The sequence below is a fragment of the Orbilia oligospora genome (genome assembly GCF_000225545.1).
Source record: "Orbilia oligospora ATCC 24927 unplaced genomic scaffold scaffold00081, whole genome shotgun sequence".
NCBI classification, from domain to species: domain Eukaryota; kingdom Fungi; phylum Ascomycota; class Orbiliomycetes; order Orbiliales; family Orbiliaceae; genus Orbilia; species Orbilia oligospora.
In genome coordinates, this window is record NW_011645638.1 from 349,083 (window position 1) to 369,093 (window position 20,011).

At 44.0% G+C, this 20,011-nt stretch overlaps 7 protein-coding genes across 7 annotated transcripts; 5 read left to right on the plus strand and 2 right to left on the minus strand.

Moving 5' to 3' along the window:
* Positions 1-882: 882 nt before the first annotated feature.
* AOL_s00081g103 (uncharacterized protein) lies at positions 883-2,485 on the plus strand (the record flags this gene model as incomplete). The annotated part of the gene is made up of 6 exons (XM_011124921.1): positions 883-954; positions 1,029-1,070; positions 1,172-1,253; positions 1,326-1,555; positions 1,623-2,005; positions 2,083-2,485. The coding sequence occupies 6 exons, from the start codon at positions 883-885 to the stop codon at positions 2,483-2,485; spliced, it is 1,212 nt and encodes a 403-aa protein (XP_011123223.1).
* Positions 2,486-3,631: 1,146 nt separating this feature from the next.
* Positions 3,632-5,726, plus strand: AOL_s00081g104 (uncharacterized protein; the record flags this gene model as incomplete). Its single annotated transcript, XM_011124922.1, has 12 exons — positions 3,632-3,814; positions 3,943-3,977; positions 4,159-4,250; positions 4,363-4,385; positions 4,445-4,562; positions 4,633-4,653; positions 4,718-4,740; positions 4,804-4,841; positions 4,923-4,934; positions 4,993-5,121; positions 5,202-5,621; positions 5,690-5,726. The coding sequence occupies 12 exons, from the start codon at positions 3,632-3,634 to the stop codon at positions 5,724-5,726; spliced, it is 1,131 nt and encodes a 376-aa protein (XP_011123224.1).
* A 712-nt stretch (positions 5,727-6,438) lies between these two features.
* On the plus strand, positions 6,439-7,287 carry AOL_s00081g105 (uncharacterized protein; the record flags this gene model as incomplete). Its single annotated transcript, XM_011124923.1, has 1 exon — positions 6,439-7,287. One exon carries the CDS (start codon positions 6,439-6,441, stop codon positions 7,285-7,287), a length of 849 nt encoding a protein of 282 aa, XP_011123225.1.
* A 484-nt stretch (positions 7,288-7,771) lies between these two features.
* Positions 7,772-9,763, plus strand: AOL_s00081g106 (uncharacterized protein; the record flags this gene model as incomplete). The annotated part of the gene is made up of 4 exons (XM_011124924.1): positions 7,772-7,822; positions 7,881-8,284; positions 8,368-9,244; positions 9,389-9,763. 4 exons carry the CDS (start codon positions 7,772-7,774, stop codon positions 9,761-9,763), a joined length of 1,707 nt encoding a protein of 568 aa, XP_011123226.1.
* A 497-nt stretch (positions 9,764-10,260) lies between these two features.
* On the plus strand, positions 10,261-13,759 carry AOL_s00081g107 (uncharacterized protein; the record flags this gene model as incomplete). The annotated part of the gene is made up of 3 exons (XM_011124925.1): positions 10,261-10,308; positions 10,370-12,858; positions 12,916-13,759. The coding sequence occupies 3 exons, from the start codon at positions 10,261-10,263 to the stop codon at positions 13,757-13,759; spliced, it is 3,381 nt and encodes a 1,126-aa protein (XP_011123227.1).
* Positions 13,760-14,346: 587 nt separating this feature from the next.
* AOL_s00081g108 (uncharacterized protein) lies at positions 14,347-16,438 on the minus strand (the record flags this gene model as incomplete). Its single annotated transcript, XM_011124926.1, has 4 exons — positions 14,347-14,796; positions 14,867-15,782; positions 15,880-16,244; positions 16,325-16,438. 4 exons carry the CDS (start codon positions 16,436-16,438, stop codon positions 14,347-14,349), a joined length of 1,845 nt encoding a protein of 614 aa, XP_011123228.1.
* Positions 16,439-17,353: 915 nt separating this feature from the next.
* On the minus strand, positions 17,354-19,345 carry AOL_s00081g109 (uncharacterized protein; the record flags this gene model as incomplete). Its single annotated transcript, XM_011124927.1, has 4 exons — positions 17,354-17,782; positions 17,879-18,806; positions 18,907-19,217; positions 19,295-19,345. 4 exons carry the CDS (start codon positions 19,343-19,345, stop codon positions 17,354-17,356), a joined length of 1,719 nt encoding a protein of 572 aa, XP_011123229.1.
* Positions 19,346-20,011: the final 666 nt, after the last annotated feature.

The window sequence follows — 20,011 nt, forward strand, 5'->3', positions numbered from 1 at the left end:
AGGGTCGATTCTTAATCGACGATATTGCAATAGAAAAATTTAAATCTATTGATCAATGGGGTTTAATTTCAAAGCTCTGTCAAACAATGCTATTGTTCTTTTAACTTGGAATCTATTTAATTCTGGTATAGAATGCACTTCCACCCAGTGAAATCGATTATTTCATTTCGTCGATGTTCGAGTTCAAGTTCCATGCAATGACAACATACAGCGAACATGAACTCCCATGTTGCCCATGCATGTAATAACGGTGCCTCAACCCAACACAAAGTAACTCATGCAAAATACCACAAACTGCCTGGACCAGAATCAAGTTCCTGCCAAATCTGCAGCTAGCGGATAGTCTCGAATAAAAACAGGGCTGCATGCATTAATTCCAAAAAGTAGATCATAGTCCCTTTTGGACCCACTTATCTTTAATTATGAGGAAGTAGCTTCCCAATATATATCTAAAGCTAAACTACCATGACATCTACAACTTATTAGCACGGAGTATACCGGTAACAGGTTCGTGTTGGTCATTAGCTTCACGGCGGTCGAAGCCGTGAACCGGCAAGTTACGTCAATATCACACAATAGCACAAGACTATATGCTATAATTACATAAATTGTACCAAAGAATCATGAAACAATCCTCAACAAGTGTCATTGTCTCACATACGCGTAAAACGTCAGCTGCTTGTAATTAAATAGTCATAATATACGTACTGAAATGAAAGGTATAAATTGATCGCTTGGTCCGTTTAATTGATCAATCGGAAATACCAGAAATTTTATTCTACAGCTGCATAATATACGACAAGACCGGCGATTTTTCAAACTTTTTGTCATTTTGCAAATTATTCAGTGATCTAGAGAGTCATTGCTTCTGGAGCCTTCACAATGGGGCTCTTTGCATTTGTTTTAGGTTATGTGTCGACTATCCTAGATGAGTTTATGGGATATTGCAAGTTGGTACGTATTGTATTCCGGAGAATTGAATCGCTAGTAAATCAATAGTGGATCGGAATTCTGACGATATGGTGTAGATACAAAATCGGGAAGTAGGATGGCCTACGGTGGATCGAAAGGTATGATTTTCAACCTCACTTACTTACAATTGAGTTCACGTATAAGGGCTAGAACTAGAGCTAGAGCTAAAGCATTCACCCTAACTTTACATTATGAATAGACTGGCGAACTCAAACGCGAACAGCAGCCCATTTGGAAGAAAATCAAGTTAATCCTACTTTTCAATCCTATAACCGAGTGGAGTATGCCATAAGACCCGCGGCCGATTAACATAATATCAGACGGTTGGGGATGCTAATTTTTTTTCAACATAGTCGACCGGACCAAGTTGATGAGACTCTATCTTCATGATAACTCTTTAAAAGAAGGCAAAAAAGAGCGATCACCGCGGTCAAAATCCAAGATCAGACCATTTATCGATTTTTATCACATAAATATGAAAGAGTTTACCCCGAGCGACATCAAAGACTATGCTACTTTCGAGGACTTTTTTGTCCGAGAGCATGCTCGTGGGTCTCGTCCGATATATGAGGAGGGCGACGATGTAAGAAAGAACCCCGACAAATAATGCCATAATTTCGCTCTTGCGCTAACATCCTAAACTTTACTAGTCTTTCGCCATCGTGCCTTCTGATTGCCGTGTAGTAGTCTACCCCTCCGTCCATCTCGCACAAAAATTGTGGATTAAAGGTCAACACTTCTCAATCGCCAATCTATTGGGTGACCCTTCCATCGCAGAATCTTTTGCCGACGGACCCGTTGCATCGTTCCGCTTAAGCCCTCAAGATTATCACCGTTATCACGCCCCTGTCACTGGAACGGTGAAATGGTATAAACAATTTAGTGGGGAGTATTACAACGTTGATCCATGGAATTTAAGATCGCATATCGATGTATTGACATCCAATGCGAGATGCGCAGTCTGTTTTGAAACTGAGAAGTATGGGGATGTAATATTTGTGGCAATTGGGGCATCGGATGTGGGGACTGTTAAGTAAGTCTACACTTTGGCGGGTAATTTCTCAAAGGGCTTGTGGGCAGCTAAGACTGATAACAACGTGATTTACATAGGTTTAACGAGGACACGAGAATACCTGGGCGCAGAATCCGTAAAGGCCAAGAGATTGGGAGATTTGAATTCGGTGGATCGAGTATTTTGGTGGTCTTCCAGAAGGGGAGAATTTTGTTTGATGAGGATTTATTAAATTTGAGTAATGAGAGGATTATGGTAGATGTTGAGGTTGGAATGAGTCTAGGACGCTTGCAAGCTAAAGGGGGTGAGAAGCGTGGGAGCGTAGACGAGGGGAGTGGAAAGGTAAACGAGAAGCGTCAAAAAGTAAACGAGATGCATGAAAAGGTAGGCGAGACGGAGACGTATGCACAAGCGGTGTCGGAGGGCGGGAAAAAGTCGGATTCTGAGAAGGAAGATACACAAACGACAAAGAGGGCTGCGAAGGCTCTGCGCATTACCTAGGTTTTTGATAGAGGGGTCGACTCTATCAATTGTACCGAATGCATGTCTGGTATACCAAGCCCTTGTCGCTTGGGTTGAGTACCGTTGATGAGTGTGGGTCCCGGGAATTCCGAAAATGTAGACTCGAGTCGAGGTTTGATCATGAGACGTCTGGATACGAGATTTCAATTGATAGCGCAAAATCTTTTTTAATATTTTTAAACCTTAGCATTCGAATGTATGTTTATCTACAGTTACAACATGTTTCTTTTGAGTTCAAATGGGCATCTGCGCTTGCAATTGACACATAAAGCTCTTGGATTTCTTGACATTGCGCCACTGCGCATACTTTAAGGTCACACAAGCCCACCAGCAGCGGCTATGTGTAGAATTGAGTTCTAGTTTCTCGACTCATGATATGGACCTAGCCGATTGCATCTAATTCATTCAACTTCTGGCGTAATTGATTATGAAGCTCGCCACGCGGAGTTACGACATACGATAAGGCGCATCTCCCCACTTTTACGAAAAATTTCTATCTTATTCCAATCGGAACAGGATAGAGTCGACCTGCAAATCGATGCAAGGAAGAGCTCCCAAAATCTGCAAATCGTATCGATAGCATATGCAATCCCCCACTGTCAATCGAATTCAACTGTTTTTTTTCCTTATTCTAACCGCTACAAGCGAGTCCACGCCAGCTTCACCTTATATCATCCACTTCCAACAGCGCCAATCCCAGCCACACATGCGAGTCAGCCAATGGGCACTCTATCCGTCCAGTCCACCCCCTCCCGCACTTCTTTTTCTTTGGCACTAACCCAAAACCCACCCTGCTGGACCACCCGTTTTCTGGATCGGTAACATCTGTGCCTCGTAAGTGCGGGAGGGAGGGAAAGTCTGTGCTGGCAGAAGTCAATTTTGCCATGTGGGCGTTAAGGGCGTGAGTGTGGGGAATGAGATTAAAATGCTGGTCACAATTATGAGCATTTTGGGGGGAAATGAGCCGGCTTGTCCATGGCCCAGACTAGATCAAAGTTAAAGAGCCAACCCGTTCAGTAAACGTTCAACCGGCTTCTTTTCAGACTCGTATGCCAGAATCAACCTGACTTTCTCTTCAATTAATACACTTACCTTTTCTTGCCGAAGAAAAAAAAATCTACAGACATGTCGACATCAGGTCCAACATCGCCGCCGAAGTCCGTATCCCCTAAACCAGTATCCCCTAAACCAGTATCCCCTAAAGCCGCTTCACCGACAAGCGCAGCTGCTTCTCCCCCGCCAGCGGCACTGGATGTTACCGTTCAGGGCGATGTTACTACCACATTACACCCTGAACTGGAGGCCGAGGTATGTACTACCGCTTCATTTGGTTTCCAGGATTTCCCCTACAAACCGTTTCCCTTCAGAATAAAATGAAAAGGAAATGTGATATCATAAAAATAGATAAAGGTACTGTTACTAATAAGACATGCTAGACCTATACCGAGTCGGCGTACAGTGAATCTGAAGTGTTCGTTCCCTCCCCTACCCTCCCTCCTTCATGTTGTACAACATTACCTGCGCCTGGATGTGTGTGTATCCTATGCAAGGGCCAACATTTTTCTTTTCTCAAAAAAAAAATAAAAAAAGGAAATTAAGGATTACAAACTGACCGGCGATAAATACTTTCAACTCCTTGTATGGGCAAACAGAGGGAGTTATACGACCAGCTTGTCAAGTTCGGTCATGCACTATCGTTTTGAGAATGGCAGACGATATCATTCCCAGTCAATGACTGACACAAGTATGTTTTTCCAACACTTATTCCAGTTGAGATGATTTCAATTTGTTGCATTTTGTGGTTACAACGCAGAATCGAGTGTGTTGCTAATGTCAGTGGTTTGGATATCATTCAGACTACTTTTTACCGAACGACGAGGTAGATATGTTCTTGATAGTCTTTTATTGGGAGAATGGCAAATATTAATGAAGGCATAGGCGGAGAATGACCGGCTGGATCTGAATCATCATGTCATGTTTCTTATTCAGAAGGGAAAATTACACGCAGCGCCGCTTAAAGACCCCCAGAGGATTCTTGATGTTGGGACTGGAACTGGTGAGCATTTTCTTGTGGCGCATACATAGACCCCCCTTTCATGAAAATACTAATTATCACTGTGTTACAGGTATATGGGCAATCGAAATGGGTTAGTATTGTGTCGAAGTTTCGTCTGTCTTAATAATATATTAACTAAATTTATGTCTTAATAGCGGATGAATATCCTATGGCAAATGTACACAACTTGTCCCGTTCTGCGAGTATGTGATTCATAGTAACTAATATCGGTTCACTGCAGGTTGTTGGCAATGATTTGAGTCCTATTCAGCCGCGATGGTATGCATACACTTTTTCTTATATCGATCATCAGTTTTGTTCTATGGGATCGATTGCGCATACTAACTTCCTTCTTGATAGGGTTCCGCCAAAGTATGCTCTAATCACCAAAGTTGGATCACGAATCAATTGCTAAAGAATTAACACACAGTCTCACTTTTGAGGTCGACGATGTTGAGAAGGAATGGACACACAAACCAGACAGCTTCGATCTTGTCTATATCCGCTATATGGTCGGTTCAATTAAGGATTGGCCGAAGTTATTAAAGCAGGCGTATACGTAAGTTGCTAACCCCTTTGCACCAAGAGCTATAGTTTTAATAGAACACTAAGTTAATAACATGCCTCAAATTTTTACAGAGCCGTTAAGCCCGGTGGCTACGTTGAGCTTCTCGAACCCGACTCCACACTCCGTTCCGACGACGGGTCTTTCCCTGAAGATTCGGCCCTCGCTGAATGGGGAAGACTATTCACTGGTGGTGCCCGTGGCATCGGTGCACCCTTAGACGATACGCCGAAATTCTCGGACTACCTCCGCGACGCTGGATTCACCGATATTAGTCGAGAAATCTTCAAATTGCCGAATTCTCCATGGGCTAAGGATGCGCATATGAAAGAAGTCGGTGGATATCAAATGGCTGCCTTTATTGAAGGGTTGGAGGCGCTTAGTTTGTTCTTTTTTACGACGGTGCACGGGATGAGTGTACCAGAGATTGAGATTCTCTTGGCGCAGGTGAGGAAGGATATGAAGAATAAGGCTATCCATACATACTTTAACTTGTGAGTATTCTTGTCATCGGATTGTTAACATGTTAGGAGGTAGGGATAATGGGGCTAATAAGATATAGGTTCCGATACGTGGCGAGGAAACCTGAGACAGCTTGAGGATCTAGATTCAATCCTAGCGAATCGGAATGGAATATGAAACTGCGACTTTCAGGTGGTGATCTACTAAAAAGATGCTAGATAATGACCCCCTATCTGCCTCCACCGGACTTTTCTGAACCATGAATCTCATTACTTCCAATACTTCCAATATATTATCTCTCCGCACTGGTCTCAAGTCCGACTACTCAACATTACCATAGTCTACTTAATCCTTTTCATAATTTTGAAGTTAGTATAGCGTGCACGTGTAGTTAGTTTGAATGTTTGGGTTTGCATCGGGGCGGCGCATGTACAGTTGGTATGTCGACCCTGGTATTTCCTATTTATATTATCGGTCTGTTTTTTCTTAAATTTATTATTATACTCCCAATCAACCGTATTTAGACTTAGACAGGTATTCCATGGGTTCTTCGCAAAGATTCTATCTTGGTGTACAGGTTGCAGTATGGGATATTTGAGCAAAGCCGGACAGTCTCGGCCGGCAGCAGACAGCCTGTGTTGACAGCTGGGGAACCAAAACCGCAGAACTGGCTGTCTAAACGGTGAAACCACGTGTCGCGCGGTATCACGTACATCATTTTTGGACCCGACTGTAGACGGATATAATCATTACTAGCCTCTAGGTTAGTATGGCGGTCCAGGGTACTTTATTAGCGAACAGCTGGAGAAAACCTAGACGTTTAAGCCCTCAGTATACTAGTATCCGACAATGTCCCTCCTCTCCCTCCCCACAGAGTTACATTTTCAGATACTCTCCCACCTCGACACCATCCATGATCAGGATGCAGCGAGCCAATCCTTTCCACTATGGCACAAAATCCTCACCACAACCGACAGTTTTGTTCGTCAGCGTTATGCAACCAGTCTAAGAAAAAATCATAGACTAATAGTCCACCAATATCTTAACGTGGGCAGTCGTTTAGTCGTCACAGTCGATTCAGTAGAAAGCGGGGTCGTTAAAAATTGGCGGTGTATTCAACAAAATATACTGGGAGAGTTAGAATCGAGAAATATATCCTCGTCTAGGTTTCTGGAGGACCCATTCTTCGCACAATGGGATTTCGAGAAGGGACAAGTGAAATGCTTTCCTCGCACGAGCATCGATAAAGCTGAAAACCCGAGTGTGATACCAACGAAAAGGGATACAAAAGTTGTGTCGACACCAGAGTGCAATCCGTCTGAAATATATTTGTCTCCAGTTACAACAGATATTCAAGAAAAGTATGGCTACACCCTCAAATTCACAGCAGAATTGCAATTCTTTGACAACGAATATCAGATATTTGGGCGTCCAGGAGAATATTGGTGGGAGAGACTAGCACTGGGGAGTCAGACGACAGTGAAAGAAGTTATCACTGAGGTTATAAAGGATGTATTGCCAGCTTTAAAAGATTGGGTGAGAGGAGAAGAGGAGTTTAATATAAACTTTTCAGGTAAATGGCTCAGGATGGGATGGTGGAGGTTAGTGGTCAGCGTAAAGCTATATAAAGAAGACCCTTCCGATATCAAGGCAATTGGGCGTCTTGATAGCGTATTTCGACTCTATCACAGAGATTGAACTATCGAACTGCCAATGTCATTTTCAAGGCTGAGCTGGCATGCGCAAGGATACTAGTAACGTGTGCGACAAATGGCGGGGAGAATTGGCACTTTTTGTACTCTAGACGCGAAGCTAATGTAGATTGGATTGGCCTAATTGGGGCTTTTGGTACAATTTGTCGGGCCAGAGTAATGGACAACATAAAATTACAATCAGCCTAACGACTAAACCAAAAGGATTCATATAAAGATAAATATATATAGCCAATGGACATGTACCTTTATTATATTATCTATCTAGATATTTCGAAACTATTCTTCCAATTTCTTAACAGAATTGATCAATTGAATCCTATCCTATAGGCCGGATTGTTGAATACTAATTCGGAATCAGGCCGGCTGTTGTATTTTTTACTCCAACGCATTTGTCATAACTATAGGTTAGGCAAAGGATGTTAGACACCAACTCTAACGACAAGTACTCCTCGAACCGGTCTGTCAACATGGGGCTATTAAATTTTCCTGTTGAAATATTAGAACAAATAGCAATCTTCGTATGAGGCTCTCTATTCTTGCAATTCCTATAAAGTAGTGCTGACAAACTTTGGAAAGATCGAGTCACCCTTAGACCTTACAAGACTTGCTCTTGTGAACAAGCTATTCTCGAATATTGTCCGCCCGCATTTCTCTCAATTTCTGACATTGGGAATCCCTTCTGCTGGTGGTGGCTGGAGGATTCAAAGCCAACTCGATAAGATTACGGAGCGACAGTTACGAAATGTGCGGCATATTGAAGTTATGCACTCTTCCAAAGTCAAGAAATGGGGCTCAGGCGATGTTCGCGTGAGCTTTCCTGATGGCAAGGAATATGAAGAAGTAAAGAAAATCAACAGCCAACAAGAAGTAGAACGGATATACGGACCTTTTGAAGATTCTGAGATAGCACCTACAATTTTCAATGAGAGGGTTGCTGAGATTATCAACAATCTCAAGTCAGGGCAGTTACAATCTTTTAGGTAAATTATTATCTAGCACCACTTGCGACAATAGATCTATAGACGTGTTTGTGGACAACTAATCTCATTTTTCTATGTGGTAGATTCAATAGACATAGCTATAGTCGGGTTTTCTACCGCGTCGAAGTCGACAAACAAATACTATCGGCTTTAGCTAGCCCTCAGACGAGACTTACGAGGTTAACATTAGCTTTCGACCCCTGCCTTGGATATGATGACTGTAGCATCTTCAACTTTCCACACCTTCGCTACTTCAACTACAACTGCTATGATGTTTCTGGACGGTACCATCGGGTATTTAGTCTGCTTTCCAGTTGCCAGAATACCTTGGAGGAGTTGCACACTGCGAACTGGAAACCTCAGAATAGAGGCTTGGAGATGGACGACCGACAATCAAAGATTGCCATCGGGTTCGAAGCCTGGGAAGAGTGTTCCAAATGCGCAAAGATCTGCAAGAGGGACAAGCAGGCTGATGGAAAGAGGATACATTTAAAGAATTTAAAGACCTGGAAGTGTAGTGGGTATTCATCATATACCTACGATTTGGTCAAAATCTTCAGGCAAAAGAAGATTTTAGAGAAGGTTGCTCTGAGAAAGTACAGTGAGAGAACTTCTATTGGCTTTTCAAATTATAGTTCAAAATCGGGTGTGGACTGGGAGAAATACTTCTCTTACCCGGAATTTAACGGTAGTCCCGCATCGAACGAAGAACTGAACCACTTTTTGGAGGCCACAGCCGGATTTCAAAAAGTAACAGTTTCAGGAGTTCCCGGCATGAAGTCCCCTTGGGGTTGGGTTGAAGGATTAAAAAAGTGTCACCGAGAATCACTGCGGAAACTTAAGGTAGTGAGCTGGGCATTACATACAGATGAGGAGGATGTCGAATATATTGGGAACTCGCTACCCAGCCTAGAAGAATTGACCGTTGAGATGAAGGAGTCCATTTGGACAGAGTTTATGGTATGCTACCCTTCGAATTCTTTCTAATAAGAACCTCAGAGTGGGCAATTCAAGATATACCTGTATACATGAGTGTACTACATGAGTGTACTACTTTTATGGAGAGTTATCGCTAATTTGTCTATGTTTACTACCCCCTCGCAGCCAGATTGCATTTTCGACGAGTCGATTTTCCCCAAGCTGGAGGTTTTCAAGAGCATTGGTGTGCCATCCAGAAAAGACAATACATTTAGAGAAAAGCTTTGTCAGAAGGTATTGAGTAGCGTTCTTGAAGGGAAATTGTCGCCAAATCTTAAGAAAATATATGTTGGCAAGGCCAACTATGTCTTCATCATTGACAGAGAAAAAAGAGACCATGAAATTGCTAAAGTCATAGAAAAAACTGAAATAGAGGACATGGTTTTTGAAGAGCGAATGAAGATTGACGAAGCATTGGAAATTTATGGAATAAAGGTTACAGAGATCAAATACCAGAACCGTCGAACAGTCTGGCAAGGTAGAAAAGAAGTGTATGAATAATTGATGTCGATTAGGAGCAAGTGGTTTTAACATGTAAACGAGATTAAAATTAACACCATAGAAATATCTATACGCCTTGAATTTGAAGGATTTGGATAATCAAGCCCAAGGGCAAATCGCAACTGCTTCTTCGAAGCTCGAATCGAATCAAATCTACATTTGGAGAGCCTCGGCTCATCTTGACGCGCGTGTACTAAATATAGGCAAGTATAACCGAATAACAGCGGTTAAATATCCTAAAACAGCTGTGGGGTTTGCGTTGAGTCAAACCAACCTGGAAGATATTTTTGTGCCCCTCGCTGCCCCTCCCCTCGCTCAGTCCTTCACCAGAATATAATCCCATCGCTACCTTTTTCTGCCGAGCTTCATTGTCTGGTGGAATAATTAGTTTCCTAGACACTATTAGCTTCGTAGTCCTTTATAACTTAAAACGCATTCGACCGTATACTTCATATTCCATATTACCGTCTGCGATCTCGCGACCTTAATTGCCCAGTATGGCGTCTGTCGAAGATGCCTCGAAGAATACAATCAAGCTCGAAAATGTAAGGTTAAACACCAATTCCACATGCCAGTTCAGATCTGACATCCTTGAAACAAATGAAGACCGAAAAGAGAGATTCTCTCATCGAAATCGAGAAGCGCTACCAGAAGAAATGGCAGGAGGCCAAGATCTTTGAGATTGATGCTCCGACCCTCGCTGAAGACTCTACCACCGATCCGGATACCCTCCGTTCGAAACACCCTAAGTTCTTCGGAACTATGGCTTACCCTTATATGAACGGTGTTCTCCACGCAGGACACTCTTTCACCCTGTCTAAGATCGAGTTCAGTACAGGATTCGCAAGGATGGAAGGCAAACGAGCTTTGTTCCCTCTTGGATTTCACTGCACCGGTATGCCAATCAAGGCGTCAGCAGATAAGATCGTCCGAGAAATCGAGCGGTTCGGCGAGGATTTTAGTGGTGCAGATGCAGAATTGGCTGAAGATCAGACTGAGAATGCACCTCCACCCCCACCTGCTGCTACCAAAGAGAAGGAAGACCCGACAAAGTTCGCTGCTAAGAAGGGAAAAGCTGCAGCCAAGAAAGTCAACTTGAAATACCAATTCCAGATTATGAAGGCGATCGGTGTTCCTAAGGAGGAGATTCCTAAGTTCGCAGACCCGTACTACTGGTTGACTTATTTCCCACCACTTTGCCAAGAGCACTGCAACTCTTTTGGTGCAAGGATCGACTGGAGACGAAGTTTCTTGACCACAGATGCAAATCCTTATTACGATGCTTTCGTAAGATGGCAGATGAACCGCTTGAAGGAGTTGAAGAAAGTCAAGTATGGTGAGCGATACACAATTTACTCGCCAAAGGATAAGCAGCCATGTATGGACCACGACAGGAGTGAAGGTGAAGCCTTGAACCCCCAGGAGTATACTGGTGTCAAACTTGAGGTTTTGGAGTGGGGCAGCGATGTCAAAGAGCTCATCGCCTCAACGAAGGAGCTCGAGGGTGTGAAAGTGTATATGGTCGCTGCGACTCTGCGTCCGGAGACCATGTACGGTCAAACATGCTGCTTCGTTGGGCCTAAGGTTGACTACGGTATTTTCAAGGTCAACGATAAAGAAGCATATCTCTGCACACCCCGTGCCGCAAGGAATATGGCCTTCCAGCGTATATTCGAGGAAGAAGGCAAATTCCCTCAACTTGCAAGCTTCCAAGGCAGTGTTTTGATCGGAACCTTGGTAAACGCACCACTTTCGGTGCACAAAGACGGTGTCAGGATTCTCCCTATGGAAACTGTCCTGGCAACTAAGGGTACTGGTGTCGTTACTTGCGTGCCCTCTGACTCTCCGGACGATTATGCGACTATCACCGATCTCGCCAAGAAGCCTGAGTACTACAAAATTCAGAAAGAATGGGCGGAGTTTGAAATCGTCCCAATTATCAAAACCCCAAGCTACGGTGATATGTCTGCCCCATTCCTGATCAAGGAGCTTAAGATCGCTTCGCCAAAGGACAAGGATGCCCTAGCTAAGGCAAAAGAACTCGCCTACAAAGAAGGATTCTACCAGGGAATCATGTTGATTGGCAACTATAAGGACATGGAGGTCCAAAAAGCCAAGCCATTGGTTCGCGAGAAATTGATTGGCGAGGGTTTGGCCTTCGTCTACAACGAGCCCGAAGGGAAGGTTATCTCCCGATCTGGGGACGAGTGCGTCGTCGCTCTCTTGGATCAATGGTACCTCGACTACGGTGAAGAGCACTGGCGCAAGCAGGTTGAGGACCACCTCGAAAACACGGTCGAGACCTACCAACACGAAACCCTCAACGCCTTCAAGTCCGTTTTGGGATGGTTGAATCAATGGGCTTGTGCCAGAAGTTTTGGATTGGGTTCTCGTCTCCCATGGGATCCACAATTCCTTGTTGAATCTCTCAGTGACAGTACAATCTACATGGCCTATTACACAATCTGCCACTTCCTTCATTCGTCCCTTGACGGAAAGAAGGCTGGTCTCTTGCCAATTTCTGTTGAGCAAATGACGGATGAGGTCTGGGATTACGTCTTCACCCGCCGCGAGCTCTCCGATGAAGTTCTCGCTTCAGGTATTTCGAAAGAAAATTTGGAAACCATGAGACGTGAATTTGAATACTTCTACCCACTCGACTTCCGATGCTCTGGTAAAGATTTGATTCCAAACCACTTTACCTTCTTCCTGTACATTCATTGTGCTCTCTTCCCGCCTACATACTGGCCTCGTGGTGTCCGTGCCAATGGCCATCTCTTGCTTAATGGTAACAAGATGTCGAAGTCGACTGGTAACTTCTTGACTCTAGAAGAAACCATTGCCAAATTTGGTGCCGATGCCAGCAGAATCGCGTTGGCAGATGCTGGTGACAGCATTGAAGATGCCAATTTTGAGGAGTCGACCGCTAATGCTGCCATTCTTCGAAGCCATACTTTGAAGGAGTGGTGCGAGTCAGTTACTCTAGAAGCCAAGGAGGGTAAGCTGAGAGATGGTCCAAAGGATCAATGGTGGGATGCTGTCTTCGAAAATGAGATGAACGGTTTGATCGAGCAGGCAAGGGCCGCTTATTCTGCGTATGTACAATCAATATGATTTGCCTTATCAGAACTTTTGCTGACATAATACTTTAGAACTCATTTCAAGCAAGCCCTTAAGGCCGGATACTATGAATTCCAATCCGCAAGAGATACATACCGTGAAGGATGTCTCCAATCCAGCATTGGAATGCACAAAGATCTCATTCACCGCTGGATCGAAGTTCAGGCCTTGATGATCAGCCCCGTCGCTCCTCACTGGGCAGACTATATCTGGCAAGAAGTTCTAGAACACCCAACAACTATCCAGAATGAATTGTTCCCTACTCCAACAGCACCATTCGATAAATCTCTTGGCGCTGCTCTCGAATACGTCAGAGCTTTAAGCGGAAAGATCACCTCTATGGAGGCTGCCCAATTGAAGAAGATGAGCAAAGGAAAGAAGGGATTCTTTGACCCGAAGAAGCCGAAGAAGGTTTCCATCTTCGTGGCCAGGAATTATCCTGCATGGCAAGATCCTTATGTTGAGTTGGTCCGAAAACACTTCGATGCTGTCAAGATTAGCATCAACGATAAGGCTCTCAACTCTGAGATTCCAAAACAGGAGATGAAGAAGGCCATGCCTTTTATCCAACTGTTGAAGCAAAAGCTCGTGGGCGCTAAAGAGGACCCCGAGACAGTTTTGGATAGAAAATTGAGGTTTGACGAAGTCAAGACTCTCATGGCTGTTCTGACCGCCATGAAGAAGACAACCGGAAGTGCGGTCATGGAGGTTGTGGTTATGGACGACAGTGGGAAGGCCGGAAGCGTGGTACAAGCAGACGGAGAGTTGAAGGCTTTGGAGGGTGCTCTACCGCCTGCAGCTGAGGCGGCTGTCCCCGGTGTGCCGACATTCTCGTTTGAGAACGTTGAGGAGGAAGGTGCCGCTGGGCCAGCTTAGATCTGGGCTGGTGGGTTGCTCGGTTTTATTTTGTTGCATATTAGATTCCCATACATTTTCTTTAAGTGTTTTATTTACATGGTTGCTGGGGGTGGGAAACATTATTATCATTACTGCCATCGAAGGATGGGTATGGCTTAACTAACCAATTAGTTAGAAGTAGAAAAAGTAAACCAAACGGCATGGTGTGATTGAATATCATTACTTTCAGAAGCTAGACCCGTAGTTAAGCTATCATGAGATATATTCACTGAGTTAAACAAAAGTACGAGAGCTCGAGAGTTTGATTTGAAGAACAGTCACCAAGTCATCCGCGATAGGAGGAAGACCTTAAATGACAATAGAATTGCTATGATAGTATTGTGAGAATGAAAACCAAAGCCATAAGAGAAAAGATTTATGTATAACAGTAAGACTACGAAGAAACCTACCGCATTAGCCATTTTAGCAAGTTAAAATCCATCGCATATATATCCGGTTCGCTGAAAGCATGGAGGCGAAACGTTTAAACATGAGATAGGGGAGTTTAAAAGAAACTCGGAAAAACAGAAGGAAAGAAAATTATAAGGAGGCCGAAGGAGATAAGCTCAAGATGGGTCTTTGACTAGGCCGTAAGCATCTTCCCAGAATCTCTCGGGTGAAGGAGGCCCGGGGGCCAGTAAGTATGTTGAACACCCATTTTGCAGGCAAAGCTTTAGGGTCGTATTTAAATCAATGGGTTTGACGAGCGGCCTATAAAGGTCAACCTCATCGCTACCCTCATAAAATCGCTCCACGTATGCCCCCACTGCGAGATAGCACGGGTTAGGGTTTACAACCCGGCTACAGTAGTTATGACCGTAGTGTTTGTCGACGATAAGGAGCCTTACTGATGGCGGTGTAGTGGCCGGACCCTCGGCGAAATGAGCAAGTAGGCCGTTCACCTCCCGAGTGATTTCAACATCGCGACGCTGATGGGTTGAGTAGCGTCGAGCCTCTGGTGGTCTTGGTTTCCATTTGAGGAGACGAAGGACTCTCAAAGATTTCAAGAATAGAAGCTACAGGATTTAAGCGATTCTGTTAGTATGTAGGTAATATTGAATAACATAATCGATGTATTGGACTTACCTCACTAATAAGTGGCCCTGGGTGTGGAATGGCAAGCTCCCGGAGGAGCTGCCAGTTAGTGCTGGCGAAAATAACCGTCTCGGTGAGCTTTGTGTTCTTGAGAAGACCCCACGTCGAAGGACATTTCAGAGGATCCCGTTCAGGTAGTTGACACCCTACCCAGAGTCTTTGGATCTGTTTCTTATTGACAAATGAATACATTTCGGGTAGTTCATTGTCTGGGTGTGAGTAACCCGTCAACTGAAGTGTGTGAATGGTATCCATATATGGGAGAGTATACCCACGAGGAACGCACGATCTGGCATCCTCATCATCCGACCAATCATCGGGTTTGCTACCATCGGGGTCAGCATCTATTCTATTGCATTCACAGATTTGCAAAGATTCGATACGGGCCCCCGCGGCTTCCAAGAGGCGAACAAGTTTGGAAAAGCCAGTGCAGCCAGATAATCTCACGCGCGTTAATCTGACACATCCGGTGATCATATCAGCTAGGACACCTGCAAAGCTGGAGAATTGGCGGTCGTGAACAATATGCAGCTGCACGAGGGCTGCGAGTTGGATCACTCTAAAGGAAAGATTATCCAGTTTCCCCGAAAAGAAATCGTGTGTCGTCGCTTTCCATTCTGGGAAACGAGGCATACCCTGATGATTGGTATTGCCAAATCGCAGTTTTTTCAATGTGGCGGAGCCTTGATGGATGATTTTGAGGACTGTGGAGGCGGCTCCCTGGAGAATATTACCCATTTCCAGAACAGTGAGTCTGTTTTCGGTGGGTTTGAAGATTATGGCTGGGATGCAGTAGCCTTCAGAGAGGTCAGTGTAGGATCCGAGGTCGCCGAGAGAAAGCTCTTTGAGTCGACCCTGGCCGCTTAGAATGAAGATGAGAGTTCGAACAGATGTTGAATTTCCAAACCTGTATAAATAATTAGAAAACAATCAATAGCCAGAAGAATGACCGAAAACTAGGAGGCTTAATTAAGAGTTGATCCTAGTCATGCAATGAAACTTACTTAATGGTGAGTAGTTGATCCCTCTGGAGCCTCGCGAGAATGATTCTCAACATGATATCATCCATTGCGGTCATCAGCTTCCTAGTAGTGATGGTTCTGTAGTACACATTGTCTATACCCGGGCGTATACGACGGTGTGTCTCAAAAGTTGAGGTTGTTTTTATATGTCGATAGTAGCTCATGGTTTCTTTCGACAATACTGTAAGTATATACTCCACAAATTTCGGAGTCAGGCCACAGCTATTCTTGGTGATTGGCTCTTCGTGATGGAACTTCATTAACAAGGAGCGGTGAAGGATTGGGTATGCGATGTTGCGGGTTGCTGAGCTGCAGCAAGCAACTTTTTTGAGCCCATCTCTGTCGAGCTGGTAGATTTTGGGATTTTCATGTTAATAAAAGTCTTTTTAGGAATGCCATGGTGATAGGTGATGATGTGATGACTTACATATTTGAAAACTCTTTCTACGACTTCAACAGGCATGTCTAAAAGGAAAAGCCTTTGAGAAGGGGCATCCTGCGAGTTGGTTAACTCGACTGTTCTGGAAGAGCTCGAAGCCATTATGTAGACTTAGAATCAGTTTTCTATCGATAGTATTGAAGTATCTTTGATGGAAGAGTATGAGGAAGGGAAAAGTTAAGTTTGAGGTTGCTTTGAGTTTATCTCATTAGTTCGAGATCTTAAATGCAGTTGCGGAGGGTTGTTGAATGGAGGTGCTGAAACAGTGGGGGGGACTCTTTAAATAAGAGAGAGGCCCGCCGAGGGAAAGTGTTCATGACAAGCCCCTTCTTGAATTACCCTCGACACCCGCACATGTCGTGCATGATGAGGGTTAGTAGACGTGACACTGAGGTGCACGTTCGGGGTTGGCATGGGGTTTCAAAGTGTAAATCCAAAAAGTCTAGATATCTAGAAATATCAAAGGCAGCTCATGAGCTCATCATATTGGATTGTAGTCTCTTCAGAAACACTGATCACGAAGCCGGAGCTCAACTGCGAATGAATCGAGGCCAAATGCACTAAAGGTCGTAAAATAAATATATTCAATTTGTTATATAGCCCCCATCGAAGCCCAAAATCTATAACCGTAAAACCTGAAATTTCTACTTTGGGGCATTGAGAACTAACAGTCTAATAAGGCTTTGGTCGAAAACTATTAAATCGATACACTATAGATATACAAGGTTGCTCGTGGATGGGGAGATTGTTGCTCACTATCAAAACTGGCTATGACAAACCCGCCCTAGATATGTAATCAACCAATGCAATGGACTCTTTTCAACTTTATATTATAATTAGGTACAATGAAGAGGTTGATTTTCAAGAAGGATATTCGAAATAGGCCGCCGATAGAAGCTCGATCTGTGGTTCTCAACACAGCAGTGTACAAAATGCAACATTTTCTCATATGCGAAGGATAAACATGCACTTTCACATATTATTTGTTTGCAGACTATAAACAAGTGGAATTGTGCATCATATCGGTGGTAGATAATCAGCTTCGCTATAAATGTAATCTTTATCTTCATGCCCCCAAACCTGTTCTGGTGTTGGTAAACCACCAAGGACTAGGTACGGTGAACAGCCAGCCTCCTGACATCGTCTTAGAGCGCTCTTCCTGGACCTCAGCATAATGACCTTTCCATCTTCAACACTGTAGCATTGAGGAAAGTCAATGAGCGTCTTATATCTGTAACAGTCATTCGCATGATATTCTTCATCCATAATGATGAGCTTTAGCTCTGGCGGGCGATCATAGTTTACGTCCGAAAACTTGTACAGTCTCGTTACATATGCCTGCATTTTGGTAGTAGAGTCTAAGTGGCGATCGGAGCGCTCTATATAATCGTTGAGTTTAAGCCAGTCGAGGAGACGAAGAACCTTTAATGAAGGAAGGAGTGGTACCTAAATTATAAACAGTTTATATTTTAAGGCATTGTTAGCTAGCGTCCGTGATTCTTTACCTTTAAAGATGTTCTTTGTAGGAGAAAATATATTAACCTTAGACCAACCGGGGTGTGGAATCGCAAGCTCTTCGAGAACCGACCAGTTTTCGTGCAACATAGACATACGGCTTAGAGGGTCGCTATATTCGAAAACTCGTGATATAATTGGACATTCTAGTGGGTGACAGTGAGCGGGTAAACAATGCAACCAGAGCCTTCTGAGTTCCATAGGATGCTCAAAATTTGCGAATACGTCGCTGGTATGCGTGTCATTTGTGAGCTGTAAAGTTTTTAGTGACGGGATCCGCGGGAGAGGTTGGGGCACCCGTGGTGGGGAAGGGCTTGACGATGGCGTTCGATCCGTACACTGCCCGATTTGCAATGAATCTATACTTCGTGATCCAGTATTCACTAGATGCTGGATTAAGCTGCACGGATCATTCGAACTATATATCCTAACGATTTTCAAATGATGGCAATTGGAAACCATTCGAATGACGAATCGCATGAATTTTGCAAACTGGGAATCATGGACGATATACAGTTGTTCTAACAATGGGAGGTTGATTTCACCAAACTCTAGTTGAGACTGCAAGGCAGCAAAATGCCTCTCCTCTCTTCTAACAAATGGCTCTCCGTAGCTATCGGCGGGCATAGATCCCATCTCAGAATCGGGTTCAATGGTCTCTTCCCAAATTGGAAGACGGGGTGCGTCGTGGTGCCGTGGATCGCCAAATCGTAATTTTCTCAGAGTAGACGCGCTTTGATAAATAATTTTAAGAACTGTCAATGCTGTCCATTGCAGAATTTCTCCTACTGAGAAAGACGTGAGTCTTAACGGTTGGGTGAAAAGCGAGGGCGGGAAGATATATGGGTCATAGAGCTCTCTCATAGCCCCTAGATCGCTGATTTCCAGCACATTTAAATTTGGCTGTCGCTCGAGGATAAGAGCTAACGTGCGAGATGAGATGTTATTCTCGAACCTATGCAGGCCAGTGATCTATTATTAGCATTTTAAAATGATAGGATCCGATCTAGAGAGGGTGCGAGTCCTGAAATAAGAATTACAGATTTTCAACTCACCTTATCGTTCCCAGCTGTCCATTGCCAAACCTTTTAAGTATTAACCTCAGGATCACGTCGTCCATATCGGAGATACTAGGTCGCAAAGGTCGCGGTTCTAAGGATCCGATTTTTGATACATAAAGTTTTTTGAAACTACCAATCGTCAAATCCGATAGATCAATTATTGTCTCCAAATCTGCCGGGGATACTATGGGCTCGGCTGTGGGCTCGGCGAAATATATGCAAAAACTACGATACAATATCGGTATCGTGATCTTGAACAGCGTAGAGCTGCAGCATGCGAAGTTTCTAAGGTCTTTCAAGGAGAGCTTTTGATTTAATAGGAAATTCGGTTAATTAATTTAGTTTCGAGGTTTCGAGGGATCGCAAAGAATTGATCACTTACATATGGGAAGACCCTTTGGATAACCTCGACGGGTAACTGGAGGAGACCCATTGCTTTTTGCCCCTGGGTATATCTGCCAGACCTTGGCTTTCAACCTCAAGGTAGGTGGTGATATTTTGATCTCCAGTATTAATTGGGCCCTGCAGTTTCAATTATCAAATTGAGGTTGGGCGGCGGGAATATTCCTTTTGGAGTACGGCTATAACCAGCGCGTCTTCTCCTATGCTAGAAAAAGATGAAGTATATGTATCAGAGTCTGGGTATGGGACAAGTCAAGGTGTGGTGGGAGTAATAACTACGGGTGCGCGGTTCACTTTTTGTGCACCGCATCTGCGCTTTGGTAAAGCCTTGTGCTGTCAGTTGGGCCGAAGCCTTGGCATACGGCACGAGATTGAAGGCTGTTTGATTAGGTACAGTCCCCATGTTTGTGATATCGAGATTCAAAGGCGCAGGGGGAATATGGGAGTGGCCTTCGTGGACCCAAGTAATACCTATTCCTGTCCTATTCAAAAAAATTCGGTTCTCATTCGAGTAGAAATATCAGTTGCCAAAATTCCATGCAAAAAAATTGATTTTTTGGACATTGAGCTAGGGAAAACGGTTTACTAGTTGAATCTACACGCTCGGGATCTCGTGCTCAGGGCTAAATCCATAATATTATGATAGGAGGTTACGTTAGGCCTTTAGGATCGAACAAGATGCCCCGAAATCTTAAAT